Genomic DNA, 16,773 nt, shown 5'->3' on the forward strand with positions numbered 1-16,773 from the left:
TGATTTTCATGGTCTTACCAGTTTTGAGGAATACTTGTCAGATATTTTGTGAGATATCTCTCAGTTTGGTTTTGCTTGACGCTTTCTCATGTTAAGACTAGGATTATGGGTTTTGGGAAAGAATAAATAGCACAGAGGTAAAGTGCCCTCCTCATCACATCATACTAGACAGTGTGATTTATTAATATCCACATGATTTATTATTGGACACATTTTTTTATGGATGGACTCATATTTTTTACCTTGCTATAATCCATTACTGCGTTATTTACTTTGTTGCTCAAATTATTCCAGTTTAGGCTTTATCAGATCAACTTCCATGTCCCTTTACAGGCCCCCATCGTATTGATTTTTGAACACTACTTTCTGGCATTCCAGGATATTCCAGATTCATCTTGTATTTTCTCTACCCCCACATAGAATCAGCCAGTTTTCTCCAGGGAGCCTGGGTTCCTTTTATTGGATAATGGTATTTAGACACCAAGATTTGGTCAGTGAGTATGCTTATTGCTACTTAAGTGTCATTGATTCCAGGCCTTAGTGGGCACAGCTAGGAAATACACATGTGTACTAAGCCATGTGTACACACACATTTATGTCTCTGTTGCTCTCGTATCTGTCATCTATATATATGTACACATACATGTGTGTGTGTGTGTGTATATATATATATATATATATATATATATATGTACTAAAGGTGCTCATACTGAGTTCTCTGACTAATCCAGCACCATGTTCTTTCTAGCCTTCCACCCTTGCTTTTGGAACTTCTTTCTTTGACAGTGAGAAACCTGGCTGTCATTATCTACCATTTAGTTAGTTACTTGTTCAATCCTGGTATATACTGGTAGTCATGCATTTTTAATAGAATTGGATACATTTGTCAGAGTCTGCATTCCATCCTGGGAATCACCCAGTCTCCTGGTTGATATTTTTAAATGTGCATATATTAAAGTTGTTTGTGATGTACAGTTTTAGGGGTTTTGACAATAAAATGCCATGATTTTATTTTTAAGCAGATCATTGGCAAACTTCATACCTAGCAACATACTTGCAACAGACCTGGCAGCTGATCTTGACACAGGTTCTAGTGTGTGTGAAAGTCGCTCAGTCGTGTCTGACTATACTGTCCATGGAATTCTCCAGGCCAGAATACTGGAGTGGGTAGCCAGTTCTCTTCTCCAGGGGATCTTCCCAACCCAGGGATCAAGCCCAGGTCTCCTGCGTTACAGGCGGATTCTTTACCAGCTGAGGCACCAGGGAAGCCCTCACACAGGTTAAGAAACACTAAATTAAATAATCTTATAAAGCCTCTTTCTCCACCAGCATTCACTGAACCTTCATTTATCATCACTGATTCTCAGAGATTGGTCATATTCCAGCTAACATTATTGACCGTTATCTCCGGGAGAGTCTTGAATGATTCTGAGGGGGAAGAAAAAAGCCTGCCCACTGCTCTACACTGCCCATCATGGGGTTGAAATGAAAGGAAAGGAAAGGACAACAGGACAGAAGTCAGTACTTGAATCAGACTCATTGAGGCTGACCCGCTAAAGCCTCCAGGGAGCAGTAATAACTCTAAGGCACTGATATACAAATTGTGGACCCCCAGACCAACAGGATTGGCATCACCTGGGAAATTGTTGGAAATGCAAATTCTCAGACTCCACAATTACTGAATCAGAAACTCTGGAAACGGGGTCCAGTAGAATGTGTTAGAAGTCCTCTGGGTGATTGTGTTGCATACTAAAACTTAAGAACAGCTACTCTTAAGATTAACAAGCCATTTGCCAGTCAGAGCCTTCCAGGCACAATGAGGCTTCACTTTCTGCTAAGGCCCTGGGGACAGTTTGGTCAGCCAGGGACAGGCTGCTAGTGAAGCCAGGGGGTTAAGGAACTGTTTTTCTTTTGGGTTTTTTTTTTTTGTTTTTAATTGCGATCCACCAGAGGATGGAAAATTTTTGGCCTGGATGTCTGGGGCAATAAATTCTTATCTCTTTGAGATAGAAAAGTAGTCTTAATAATTATACTAAAACTTTTATGCTTCAATTTTATTGAAGTTGCAGAATAAGTACCAAAATCACATCAAGACTTCATATATTTTTTTAAGTGATGCTGGGTTTTTTTAAATTATTTTTTCTAATAGTCTGTTGTTTCTAATTGTATAATATTATGTGTATTTATGCTTTAATACCATTTATACCTTAGGGAGAGAAAAATTACTGGCATCCAGTGTGAAGTTGTAGTAACAAAAGGTTGGGAGATATTTTCTGATCTAGGTAAACCTCTCATGCCTTTAAGTCCCTATTCTTCACCTCCATCCCAGGTGTGTCTGTAACCTCAAGGCCTGCTCTCTTTTCATTATTCCTCTATTCTGGCCATGCCGGCCGCCTCGTTATGTCCTTGGAACCACTTTAGGGCCTTTGCACTTACTACTATTTCTGTTTGGAGTATCTACCTGCATGCTAGCTCCCTGACTTCCTTCATGGCATTCTCATAGAGAACTTCTCTGACTGCCCTATGTAAAAATCTCACACACACCACATTTTAAGCACACAAACACTTTGTTTCCCCTTTATTTTTTCTCTCTGGCATTTACTATCTAACTATATATATATATATATATATTTTTTTTTTTTCCCCTTCCTCCAGTAGAATATAAGCGCATCTGGCATAAAGTTTTATCTGTTTTTTATATTGCCTAGAACAATACCTGACTAGTACATTTGTTGAATGAATGTCTCCAAACGTGCATTTGTGTGACTGACAGTAAGTAGGTGTACTTGGTAACATTTTTGCTTTAACCTGAACTGACTTTTGGGGGTCTCCAAAATCACTGCAGATGGTGATTGCAGCCATGAAATTAAAAGACACTTACTCCTTGGAAGGAAAGTTATGACCAACCTAGACAGCATATTAAAAAGCAGAGAGATTACTTTGTCAACAAAGGTCTGTCTAGTCAAGGCTATCGTTTTTCCAGTAGTCATGTATGGATGTGAGAGTTGGACTATAAAGAAAGCTGAGCACAGAAGAATTGATGCTTTTGGACTGAAGACTCTTGAGAGTCCCTTGGACTGCAAGAAGATCCAACCAGTCCATCCTAAAGGAAATCAGTCCTAAATATTCATTGGAAGGACTGATGCTGAAGCTGAAGTTCCAATACTTTGGCCACCTGATGCTAAGACCTGACTCTTTTGAAAAGACCCTGATGCTGGGAAAGATTGAGGGCGGGAGGAGAAGGGGACAACAGAGGATGAGATGGTTGGATGGCATCATTGACTTGATGGACATGGGTTTGGGTGGACTCCGGGAGTTGGTGATGGACAGGGAGGCCTGGCATGCTGTGGTTCATGGGGTTGCAAAGAGTTGGAGACGACTGAGCGACTGAACTGAACTGAACTAAAGAGCTAAGAGGCAATTTGTCTCTTACTCTTCTAAACTGTCTCTGTTCTGTTTTTCTAAACTTACTCTGTTCTAATTAAGAGGGATGGGAAAGGATGGTACCTAAGGAGATAATTATTGGTTCTTTTTCTGTTTCCTCTTTAGACAGTAGAGCTCATTGTCAGTTAACTTGGTTCCTTTCTGTCTCAGTACCTGCCAGAAGGGGATAGGACAGGATGGTGTGGGAAGGGACCTTATAGGTCACATTAAACCAGTGGTCCTCTGGGGAACATGAAAAAGCCCTGAAGATGGATGGTCATGGTGTGTGTGTGCTCAGTCATGTCCAATTCTCTGAGAACCCCATGGACTGCAGCCTGCCAGGCTCTTCTGCCCATGGGATTTCCCAGGCAACAATACAGGGGTTGGTTGCCATTTCCTCCTCCAGTGGATCTTCCTGACCCAGGGATCAAACCCCTGTCTCCTACACTGGAGGGCAAATTCTTTACCACTGAGCCATCAGGGAAGCCCCAGATGGTGATGACGGTGGCAAAACAATGTGTGTGTACTTAATGCCGTAGCACTGTACACTTAAAAGTGGTTAAAATGGTAAATTTTGTGTTATATGTTTTTTGCCATAGCTTAAAAAAAAAAAAAAAAAAAACCCAGTAGTTCTCAAAGTGTGGTTTCAAAGCAGCAGTAGAAGCTTCACCTAAGAGCTTGTTAGAAATGCAGACTCAATCCCAAACTGTTTCTAAAACTGGAGATAGGTGTGCCTATGATTGGCATTTTACTGAGCCATTCAGGTGGTTCTGATGCATCCTGAAGTTTGAGAATCACAGCATTAAATATTTTTGTTTTAATCTTGAAAGCTATGAAGAACTTTAGAAGAGATTCATGGAATTTATTCGTGCCCTGATAACAATTTAAAACTACCTTGGTCAGAAATTCTGACCATCTTAGGGATAAAATTGAAGTGCTCTGGAAATGTTTTGATTAGTGGAAACAAACTTAATGTTTAGAGTACCTGCCATGTTTCAAGCATCTTGCCAAATGCTCTCACGTGTATTTTCCATTTAACCTTTAAATCAGCCTTGTTGAAGTAAATACTACATTATCAACATTTAAAATGCGGAAAAAACTAAGATCAATTATACTTTATCTACTTTTCTTACAGTGTACACGTGCTGTCACTAGGTGGCACTGGTAGTGTGGTCACTCAGACCCAGGCAAAGCCTTCTGGGACTACTGCCTAGAAAACTGAAATAAATGAGCCCTCTTGTGAAAGAAATCAGACTGCAGGCAACCACAAATCTTGATACAAATAGAGGGTCCAGCTTAAGGTATGTTAGTGAATCTGACAATTCACTCTGAAAATAGGACCTCTGAAAATTCACTCTTATATAAAAGCAATGAAAATATGACCATAGTCTTAGAGTCAACCTTTTCAGAACTCTAGGTAATAACCAGAGGCTTGTGACAACCTGTGTAGTGTTTGTCCAAGAAAATGACTTAGTCATGCATGGTAAGAATAGCAAGGCTCATGGAATGTTAACTGATTCCTGTCTCCTCTTGACTTCACAGTAATACTTTGTAACTAATACCTTGAAATCATGTAGCTCTGAAAAATATAGCAGACACTGAAAAAGGCAGAATGGATTTGGAGTTCTGCAAGCCCCTATCGCCAGAGGACTGTTACTATTTGGTCTGTCTGTCTGCTCCATGGAAACCCTCACTTAGCAGGGCTTGCCTTTTTTTTTTTAAACCTTACTCAGAGGTAATACAATGCAAACAGCTTCTTCCGTATGCACTCCCAGAGCACGCCCCCCAAATGCACACAGAGCCCAGCAAAAGCTGGCAAACTTATTGGTGAAAGGCATTTAAGGAAGTCTCTGTCCAGTTATTAGTGGACAGCAAAGCTAACTCCCTCCTCCATCTTTTGCCCCCCTCTCTCTCTCTGATTAATTCCTGTCAAGCAGAACATTGAAGCAGAAGGTGATTCTTTGTTTTACACATTTAAAAGGATGAATTTTTAATGTGAAATTATGTATCAATAAAAGTTTTCTTTTAAAAATCTTTACACAAATATAAATGTGTGCCCATGAGAAGTCCACAATGATTTTTCTTTAAGATTGCTATGTTTAAAGATTTTCTTAAACAGGAGAAAGAAAAAGCCAGGTAATTATGGTTCTTAGCAACTTTGGGAGGTCCTGTGCTGTAAACACATTTTACTGCTCTTCCCTCTCTTTCTCCCCTTACTGCTTCAAACTCTGAAGCTACAATGACTCTCTGTTAGGTATCTGGAACTTCAAAGGTATATAGATTGTTTATCCACTAACAAATAGCTTTTTAAAACTGCTTGAATTCTGTGAATTTTTAAGCACAAAGCTGTGAGGGCTCATTCTTGTCACATTAAAGGCAAATCTTGGGTATCCGTTTCTTTGTTACGCAGAGCATCATGGAGCGTCAGGATCTTGATCAGATTTATTATTGCTGCCTTTCCAGCTTTCTTTTCTGTTTCATTCTTCTGTAGTGCTCCCTTTCTTCCACATCCTAGGGCCCTAGGGCTCTTTTGTGATGATCCTTTGACTGAGGATCAGCCCTAGTCTCTTGTATGACTCCCCACCCCCATACTCAGAATTATCCCCTTTTATCCTCATCAGAACTGTTTCTGGCTGTCTCTGCTTTGAATTCTGATTAATTATTGATTAAAAATGTTCCTGCTAACACTGAGGGTTATACTAACACTAATGATTCATAGCAGAATCATTATTGTTATAAGACACGTGAGAAGTTTTATACTTTTATAAAACTTAAAGCCAATAAAATGTATTGTAAATTCCTAATTTCCTAATCAGCAAAACATGCATATTTTAAGATAGCACTAAACACTTTAAATATAGTACATGTATCTTACATAGAGTAGGATATTCATTTTTTAAGTGAGTTAATTTTTATGGATGAAATATGTATTTTGCAGGCATTTTTCATTGTAAGATATCAGATTTCCTTTATCTGAAACATTTTTTTTTCTCTTTACTAGGAAGTTGTCTTAGGTCATGTGAAAGAGATGCTTTCTCATCATTAAGGCTTACCAGAAACTCTGATTTGAAGAGAACAAATGGATTTTGCAGCAAACCCCAGGAAAGTCCAAAGCCTCCAACCCGTAAGTTTGTATTTGTCTTTCCAGTTATGGACTAGGCAGCTCCCAAAGACTAGAACAACCTGGAATCAAAAGAACCTAAGAGAGAGGTGGTCACAGGGCTCCCTATCATGTAGTTCCGGCCTCCCAAGTTGTACTTACATTAGTTGTGCTTACGTGTGGCAGTGATTTCTTCATTTTTTCCCATTTGTCATTTTCATCTCTTACCTCAAGGATTTGACTAGAGCTTTCTGTAGATGATAGATGTACCAAAGTAAATATTGGTCAGCCTCAAAGATGAACCAGATCAAAAACTGACGTTTGGGTACAGTATACTTAGGGCTACGCACTGGCTTGTACATTAACCTCAGCCATGTTTAGTCCTATCCCTAACTCCACGTTCTGTCACTGTCAGCACTGTGGAGAGAAGGAGCATAATATTTAAACTGTATGGCCCCCAGGAACTACTTGCTCATTGCTTCTTCATGGGAATTGCTTCTTCTGGGCCCTACACTAGGGCCAGATAGGTACTGGTGGGTGGAAAATAACTGTTGTCAAAGAATATTTATTAAGAGGTTAAAAGTATTTACACCCCTTGACCTGGTATTTCACTTCTGGGGATCTATCCTAAGGAATAATCCCTTTATGTGGAAAAAGCTTTGAATGTAAAGCTGTTCCCATTTATTTATATATATGTATATATATCTATCTATATTTTTATACACATATAAAGGAAAATGAGAAATTAGTCTAAATGTTAAATAATCTGGGAATGGTTATAGATTAGATCTACTTGATGAGTTGTGCAACTGTTGGAAATGGTGCTTATAATTACAACATACTGGCATGGAAAGTTTTTGTTATAATGTTAATGAACAAGGCAGGATACAAAATTTTACATTGTGTGTAAGCCCAAAAATGGTACATACAGAAATTACATATATGTGCCTATGTATGGTGATAAGATTTAGGAAACATACCAAAATAAACATATAGTGCTCATACTATGAGAGAAGAATTAAGCATGGTTTTATCTTTTTCTTTTTTCATGTCTGTACTTTCTGAATTGTCTTTAATGAGAATGTAGTACATAAAGTAAAAATAAACTGCAGAGAAAGTACCAAGTGCTAAAAGATTACAGCAATACTATTTCTGTACTTCTGAATGTCTTTTCTTGCCTTTGGTTCTTTAAGGATTTTTTTTCCCTAGTGACTTTTCTGTTCCTCTTGCTGTTGGCTTCTGATTAAGTGAAAGGTGCAGCATAAACAAAGGTGACGTAGTCAAGGAGATGGTCTGTCTGCAAGAGAGACGTCAGCAGTACATGAAAGTTAGATGAGATTATCTCCAAGGTCCTTTGTAACTCTGACATTCTGTGATCCCCTTTTTCTGCTTCTCATCTTCAGTGACTTCCCCTACCTTTGAAAGACTCTTTTATAGTCTGTGGTTCTGCCTGTTTCAGCTGCTCCATTTTCCTCTGCTGCCTCTTTGTCCTTTCTGGGTCGTGCACCAACACTCAGCCCCTGCTCTTCTGCGTCTGTCATCCTCACTGGCTCTTTGCACCAGAGGTTATCTCCACTCCCAACTCATTAATGAAACTTACTCAGATGGCGTAAATTTAGACCCAGTAGATCTAAAATGGCATTAGTACTTTTCCCTCTCCTCACTGGTTGTCTTCAGTCGCCTTGTTTTGGTTAACAATACTGCTTTTGTATTAATCATCCAAGTTTGAGGTTCTTCATGAATCCATCTTTATCTTAACCAGTCTCTGAATTCTTTCAGATTGACTTTTTGTTTCCCTTCGAACTGTTACAACTCTAGCTGAGACTATAACAACTCACCCTTGTATTGTAATAGCTTCTATTATAATCTCCTATTTGGTCTTGTCCACTCTGTCCTATCCTTTCTCTTTCCAGCCACTGTGCAGATTAAACTTTCTAAGTACAATAGTTCTTGAGTCAGGTCTAAAACCCTTAGCCTGCCATTCAGGTTCTTTTATAATCTGATTTTACCTCACAGACTTAAAAATTCTACCAAAGTCAAACAGGCTCCCATGCTGTTCCCTTCTTAGTTCATCCTTCTCATCTTTATATCTTTGTTCATGGTGTTCTTTCAGCTTTCAGTGGCTTGGGCTTATATTGGAAAATAACGCTTTTATTTTACCTCAGTCCTTACAAAATTTTTGAATCTCATTTAAGAAATATATAAGCAACCTAAGAAATTCCGTTCAAATAAAGCTCTAATTAACTTGTGATTTCTCAGTGATTCTGTTTAGTGAATAGCTAAAAAGCACAAATAGCATTTTTCTGTTGCTAAATTTGGGAGTCAATCTCACATAAATATCTTCTCTTGTTTTTCTCATAGACACTTACAGCCACAGAGTGCCACTGCACAAACCTACGGACTGGGAGAAGAAGATTCTAATATGGTCAGGTCGCTTCAAAAAGGAAGATGACATTCCAGAGACTGTCTCGTGAGTGCTGAAGTTAGGGTTGTAAGCAGCTTTTATTTTTCAGCAATCTATTTTAAAGGAAAATCAGTTGCTCTGAGTCTATTTAAAACCTTTCAGCCATATTTAAAAGTTTCCACTTTTCTAAACGTTTACTTTTTGACAAGTACCTGGAATAAAAGCAGTGCTAGAAAATCAGTGTGTTATCATTGCGCTTGTGTAGTGCCTAGTGAAGAGCTGTCAGTTACTCTGAAGTCAGCTGATTTGATTTTCTCTCCTAGCTATAGAAAGTAACTAAATTAATTTCTCTTTCTTATATATTTTTTGTTAGCATATAGAAATGCAACAGATTTCTGTATGTTAATTTTGGTCCTACAGCTTTATCCAGTTCACTGATGAACTGTAGTAGTTTTTCTGGTGGCATCCTTAGGATTTTCTGTGTATGGTTATCATGTCATCTGCAAACAGTGACTTCTTCCTTTCCAATTTGGATTCCTTTTATTTCTTTTTCTTCTTTGATTGCCATGGCTAGGACTTCCAAAACTGTGTTGAATAAAAGAGTCAGGAGTGGGCATTCTTGTCTTCTTCCTGATCTTAGAGGGAATGCTTTCAGCTTTTCACTGTTTAGTATAATGTTAGCTGTGGGCTTTTTTATATATGGCCCTTACTGTTTTGAGGTATATTCTTTCTGTGCCCACTTTTTGGAGAGTTTTTACCATAACCAATATTAAATTTTATCAAAAGCTTTTTCTGCATCTGTTTTAGATCATCATGTGGTTTTTGTTCTTCAGTTCGCTAATGTGGTGTATCATACTGATTGATTTGTGGGTGGTGAAAAATCCTTGCATCCCTGGGATAAATCCCATTTGATCATGGTGTATGGGCCTTTTAAGTTATTGTTGGGTTTGGTTTGGTTTTCTAGTATTTAGTTGAGGATTTTTGCATCCATGTTCATCAGTGATACTTGTCTGTTATTTTTTTGGTGTTGTTGGTATCTTTGTCTGGTTTTGGTACCAGGGTGATGGTAGCCCATAGAATGAGTTAGGAAGTATCCCTTCCTCTGAAATTATTTGGCATAGTTCCAGCAGGAGAGGTGTTAACTCTTCTCTAAATGTTTGCTACAGCTCCCCCATGGAGCTATCTGGTTCTAAACTTTTATTTGTTGGGAGTTTTTAAAATACTATTCAATTTCAATACTAATTATTGGTCTGTTCATATTTTCTATTTCTTCCTGGTTCAATCTTGGGAGATTGTACCTTTCTAAGAATTTGTCCATTTCTTCAAGGTTCCCATTTTATTTGCATATGGTTTTTCATAATAGTCTCTTGTGATCCTTTGTATTTCTGTGGTGTGGGCTGTAACTTCTCCCTTTTCATTTCTGATTTTATTGATTTAGGCCCTCTCACTTTTTTTTTTCCCTAATGAGTCTGGCTAAAGGTTTATCAGTTTTGTTTATCTTTTCAAAAAACCAGCTTTTAGTTTCATTGATCTTTGCTGTTGTTGTTTTTTTTAGTCTTTGTTTAATTTATTTCTGCTCTGATGTTTGTAATTTCTTTCCTTCTACTAACTTTGGGTTTTGTTTGTTCTTTCTCTAGTTGCTTTAGGTGTAAGGTTAATTTGTTTATTTGAGATTTTCTTATGTCCTAAGGCAAGCTTATATTGCTTAAAAACTTCCCTCTTAGAACTGTTTTTGCTGCATCCCAGAGGTTTTGGATTGTTGTGTTTTTGTTTTCATTTGTCTCTAGGTTTTTTTATTTTCTATTTGATTTCTTCACTGATCCATTGGTTGTTTAGTAGCATATTGCTTAGCCTCCGCATGTTTGTGTTTTTTGCAGTTAATTCTTATAGTTGATTTTTAGTCTCATAGTGGTTGGAAAAGATGCTTGATATGATTTCAGTTTTCTTAAATTTACTGAAACTGGCCCTGTGACCCAGCATATGACCTATCCTGGAGAATGTTCTATGTGCACTTGAAAAGAATGTTCTGCTGCTTTCATATGAAATACTCTAAATGTATCAAGTAAGTCTATTTAGTCTAATGTGTTATCAAGATCTGTGTTTCCTTATTGATTTTCTGTCTGGATGTAAATGGGGTATTAAAGTCCCATACTATAATTGGCCTCCAACTAATAAAATTAAAAATAAATAAATAAATAAATAAATAAAGTCCCATACTAGTATTGTCTTACTTGCAATTTCTCCTTTTATGTCAGTTAATTTTTACCTTACGTATTGAGGAGCTCCTATGTTGGGTGCAGATATATTTACAATTGTTATGTTTTCTTGGATTGATCACTTGATCATTATACTGTCTCTCTTTGTCTCTTGTAACAGTATTTTAAAGTCTGTTTTGTCTGATTGCTATGAATATTGCTACTTTAGCTTTCTTTTGATTACCATGTGTATGAAATACCTTTTTTCATCCTCTCACTTTCAGTCTGTATGTGTCTCTAGATCTGAAATGAGTCTCTTGTAGGCAGCATATATATGGTCTTGTTTTTCTTCCATTCAGTCTGTATTTATTGGTTGGAGCATTGAGTTCATTTACATTTAAGGTAATCATGTATATGTATATCCTCACTGCCTTTTTGTTAATTATTTTGGATTTTTTATTTACATATATTTGATTTACAGTGTTTCACATGTACAGCAGAGTTATTCAGTTTTATATATATATATATATATATATATATATACACACACATCTATTCTTTTCCATTATAAGTTATTACAAGGTATTGAATATAGTTCCCTATGCTCTACAATAGGTCTTTGTTGTTTGTTTTTTATGTGTAGTATGGATTTGTATTGTAGCTCTTTTTTTCTTTCTTCTTTTATTCTATTCTTTTCCGATATGACTATCTTTAGTGTATGTTTGCATTCCTTTTTCTTTGTTGTGTGTATATTTATTATAGGGTTTTGGTTTGCAGTTACCATGAGGTTTTTATATAGCAGTCTGGGTATATACGTGATTGTTTTAAGGAGCTCATCTCTTAGTTTCAAATGCATTTTAAAAAAACACCTGAGTTTGCACATTCCTCTCCTGATGACTACTGTTTTTGATATCATGTGTGTGTATGTGTGCATGCTCAGTAGCTCAGTCATGTCTGACTCTTTGCAACCTCATGGACTGTAACCCAACAGGCTTCTCTGTCCTTGGAATTCTCCAGGCAAGAATACTGGATTTTTGGGTTGCCATTTCCCTCTCCAGGAGATCTTTCTGACCCAGGAATCGAACCCATGTCTCTTGCATTTCCTGCATTGGCAGGTGGATTCTTTACATTGTGCCACCTGGGAAGCCCATGTTTTGTATCTGATTGTTTTGTGTATCCCTTCACTGCTTACTGTAGATACAGATGACCATAACTACTTGTCTCTCTTAATCTCCCTACTATCTTTTTGTATGAATGATTTCCTACCTTTACTAACTTTGTATGTGAATGATTTCCTAACTTTGGTTTACCTTTGCCAGTGAGCTCTTTCATTCCATAATTTTCTTTTTTGTAATTGTGGCCTTTTCTTTTTTGCCTAGAGAAGTTCGTTTAACATTTATTGTTAAGGCTGCTTTGATGGTGCTGAATTCTCCTAGATTTTGCTTGTCTGTAAAGTTTTTTATTTCTTCATCAAATCTGAATAACAACCTTGCTGGGTAGACTATTCCTGGTTGTAGGTTTTTCTCTTTCATTCCTTTAAATATATCATGTCACTTCCATCTGACCTGCAGAGTCTACTGGAAATTCAGCTGATAGCCTTGTGGGAATGTCATTCTATGTAATTTGTTACTTTTCTCTTGCTGCTCTTAGTATTCTCTCTTTACTTTTAATTTTTGTCATTTTGATTTTTGATTACAGTATTCTTGGTGTGTTCCTCTTTGGGTTAACCCTGTATGAGATTCTGTGCTTCCTGGACTTGGATGACTTTCATTTCTCAGGTTAGGAAAGTTTTCAGCTATTATCTCTTCAATTATTTTGAAGCACTTTCTCACTCTTCTCCTTCTGGGACCTCTATAATGTGAATATTAGTGGGCTTGATGTTGTCCCAGAGGTCTCTTAAACTGTCCTTATTTCTTTTCATTTTTTTCTGCTCCATGGCAGTGGTTTTCACTATTCTGTCTTCCAGCTCAGTGATCCATTTTTCTGTATCATTTAGTCTACTGTTGATTCCTTCTACTGTAGTTCCCATTTCAGTTACTGTATTTTCCACATCTGGTTATTCTTTGTGTTTTCTCATTTAAAAACTTCTAACTCCTCGCTCTGTGTACCCATTTTTCTTCCAAGTTCTTTGATCATCTTTATGATCATTACTCTGAGGTCTTTCTCATGTAGGTAGGCTGTCACTTTACTTAGTTCATCTTCTAGGGTTTTATCTGTTCCTTCTTCTAGAACATATTCCTCTGCTGCCTCTTTTTATCTGAGTTGCTAACTGTATTTTTATGTATGTGATTGCAGATCCCTGGGGAGCCCTGGCACTAGTGCTGGCACACTGGTAGCCAGAGACAGGGTCCTGATGAATCTGAGCCTGTTGCCCACCTAGCAGCAGGTGAAGCAGATCCTGGGGTTAGTACCAGACTACTGGTAGGCAGAGCTGATTCCTGGAATCAGGCTGCATGACCCAGGATCCCCAGAGCTCAGTTCAGGCATAGGAATCATTCCAAGTTGAGAACCACTGCTCCTGCCTTATGGTTTGCATCTTGGCCAAAAAGAGATTCTAAGAAATAGATGCAGTCTATCTGTGGGACATCATCCTCTTCAGAGACAGGGGCTTGGGACAAAGCTCCTAGACATTCATTCTCTTCTAGTAAGGAATTGTACTGGAGCCTTCTGGCTTCTAAGTCAAGTCATGATTGAAGAAGTTCTGGGTTCATTCAGGGTATCTTTTTGTAGGAAGATGAGTAGGTTTTGCTTTCTGTTTACAACAACTTTAATAACAGAGCCCTTTCTTTCTGCCTGTCAAATTAAATAACACATTATATTCACTAGAATTATTTCAGCAGGAGAGCCTTGGTCCTTCTTAGCTCAAGTGACAGCTGTATTCTTCTGGAAGAGCATGCTGGAAATAAACATGACCTCAAATTCTCACCTGTACTGTAATTTCTTCATGAATATCCCAGCAGAAATCAGGCTGGAATGTACTCATGGCCCTAATAGGTGCTTTATACACTTTACTAAGGAAAACCTGCCATAGTCTGACTTGTAGGCGGTCCCAAGACACCATCAAGCCCAAAGCACAATCTCATGAATCACCCCAGCAGTCTCTTCTCTGGGCCTGAGCCACCCTTTATGCTTGTGCTGGTAGTTCTGAACAGGCACTGCTTAACATACCCGTTCTTATTGCTCCCTGTAGAATGGAGGGCAACCTTGTGGCCTTATTTAAATGCATTTTACTTTTTATGTTCCCTCAAATGGAAAATACATCACTTTTCTTGAAGATTACAGCACTTCAGTTGGAAATACCAGTTCACATAAAACATTTGTCAACATAGGTCATTGTGGTTGGTGAGATCTCAGATGCTCTTAGGAGCAATTCAGTGTTCTTAGCAGTTGTTCCTGGTTCCTCCCACCCTGCAGACCCAGCTTCAGTGCCTAGAGGACTCCATCCACATTGCTCCCTCACTGGATCCAAGCTCTTACATCAGTGTATATATGCTTTCAGGGTTCTTCTCCTACCATCTGCAACACCCTGGACCCTCTGCCTCCTTCCATGCATTTTTAAAGTATTTTCCTCCCCCCAGTTTCAAAAGTAATATAAGGAGGGAAAAAAAGTTAGTACTCAAATTCATTCATCTAGATATAATCACTTTCTACATACTACTGAGTAGGCCAGTTCTCCATCATGAGCCCATTACAACTCCACATACCCTGCCCTGATGCTTACCAAACACTCAGGTAGTAGAACTGGGACCCATTGCCTACCTGTAGAATCACCAAGATGAAGCAGCCTTCTGTTTAGACTCTTCCCTGTTAGGCCTTTTAGCTTTCATAAGAATGGTAACCCAACCCAGAACTTTCTATCAAGGTACATAGGTCTGTATTCAGCAGACCAGTTATAGGAGGCACTTGACAAAGAGCACAACCTCAAGTTCATTGTCACTCAGTTTTACCAAAACATTAGTTTAAAGATAAATGTTAAGGGAGCATTGCCTAAAGGATCTTTCTGCTGTACCAGATATCCTGAAATCTATTCCTGGTTCAAGGCAGAGAGCAAAAGCTGGGTATAAAGAGCACATTGTTTAACTCTCCCATGTTTGTTTTCTTTCTGAATTGTGCTTTGTGCTGAACCTTATGAAGCTCATTGCAGTGTGGTTCAGATGGTAAAAAAAAAAAAAACATCCACCTGCAATGCAGGAGACCTGGGTTCGATCCCTGGGTTGGGAAGAGCCCCTGGAGGAGGGCATGGCAACCCACTTCATGGGGATTCTTGCCTGGAGAATCCCCATGGACAGAGGAGCCTGGTGGGCTACAGTCCATAGGGTCTCAGAGAGTCGGACATGACTGAGTGATGAAGCACAGCACATTGTCAGGATGTTATTGAGAATGTCATTATATCATATACTATCTTCTTAAGAACCTCAGGGAGAAATAGATACTGATACATTTTAGCACTAGCTGCTAAAGTGATACTACAGAGCCAAAACTGGGCCCACCATAGCAAGTGTAGATTAACATGTCTTGCTTTTTTTTGGCTTTTTTCCTTTATTTTGCCTTTCCAGGCTCCATTTTTCATCTTCATACCTTTTTTAAAACAAATTTTCTTACTTTAAGTTTGTGCAGTCTTACTGTGTTTTTTTTTAAAGTTCAGTTCAGTCGCTTAGTTGTGTCTGACTCTTTGCAACCCCATGAACCACAGCACGCCAGGCCTCCCTGTCCATCACCAACTCCCAGAGTCCACCCAAACCCATGTCCATCAGGTCAATGATGCCATCCAACCATCTCATCCTCTGTTGTCCCCTCTGTTGCCCTCAATCTTTCCCAGCATCACGGTCTTTTCAAAAGAATCAGCTCTTTGCATCAGGTGGCCAAAGTATTGGAACTTCAGCTTCAGCATCAGTCCTTCTAATGAACACCCAGGCCTGATTTCCTTTAGGATAGACTGGTTTGATCTCCTTGCAGTCCAAGGGACTCTCAAGAGTCTTCTCCAACACCACAGCTCAAAAGCATCAATTCTTTGGCGCTCAACTTTCTTTATAGTCCCAAGTCTCACATCCATATGTGACCACTGGAAAAACCATAGCCTTGACCAGACAGACCTTTGTTGGCAAAGTAATGTCTCTGCTTTTTTAATATGCTATCTAGGTTGGTCATAACTTTCCTTCCAAGGGGTAAGTGTCTTTTAATTTCATGACTGCAGTCACCATCTGCAGTGATTTTGGAGCCCCAAAAAATAGTCAGCCACTGTTTCCACTGTTTCCCCATCTATCTGCCATGAAGTGATGGGACCAGATGCCATGATCTTAGTTTTCTGAATGTTGAGCTTTAAGCCAACTTTTTCACTCTCCTCTTAAGCTTTCATCAAGAGGCTCTTTTGTTCTTCACTTTCTGCCATACAGGTGATGTTATCTGCATATCTGAGGTTATTGATATTTCTCCCAGCAATCTTGACTCCAGCTTGTGCTTCCTCCAGCCCAGCATTTCTCATGATGTACTCTGCATATAAGTTAAATAAGCAGGGTGACAATATACAGCCTTGACGTACTCCTTTTCCTATTTGGAACCAGTCTGTTGTTCCATGTCCAGTTCTAACTGTTGCTTCCTGACCTGCATACAGGTTTCTCAAGAGGCAGGTCAGGTGGTCTGGTATGCCTGTC

At 38.6% G+C, this 16,773-nt stretch overlaps 1 protein-coding gene across 1 annotated transcript in view; it reads left to right on the forward strand.

Moving 5' to 3' along the window:
* The window catches only part of FAM162A (family with sequence similarity 162 member A), a 38,654-nt gene that overhangs the window by 13,881 nt on the left and 8,000 nt on the right, over window positions 1-16,773 (forward strand). Inside the window, exons 2-3 of the mRNA XM_065942628.1 lie at window positions 6,425-6,547; window positions 8,885-8,993. Of these exons, the coding sequence (XP_065798700.1) occupies window positions 6,425-6,547; window positions 8,885-8,993 (232 nt within the window). The remainder of the gene's footprint in view (window positions 1-6,424; window positions 6,548-8,884; window positions 8,994-16,773) is intronic.

Source organism: Muntiacus reevesi, chromosome 8 (assembly GCF_963930625.1).
Source record: "Muntiacus reevesi chromosome 8, mMunRee1.1, whole genome shotgun sequence".
NCBI classification, from domain to species: Eukaryota; Metazoa; Chordata; class Mammalia; order Artiodactyla; family Cervidae; genus Muntiacus; species Muntiacus reevesi.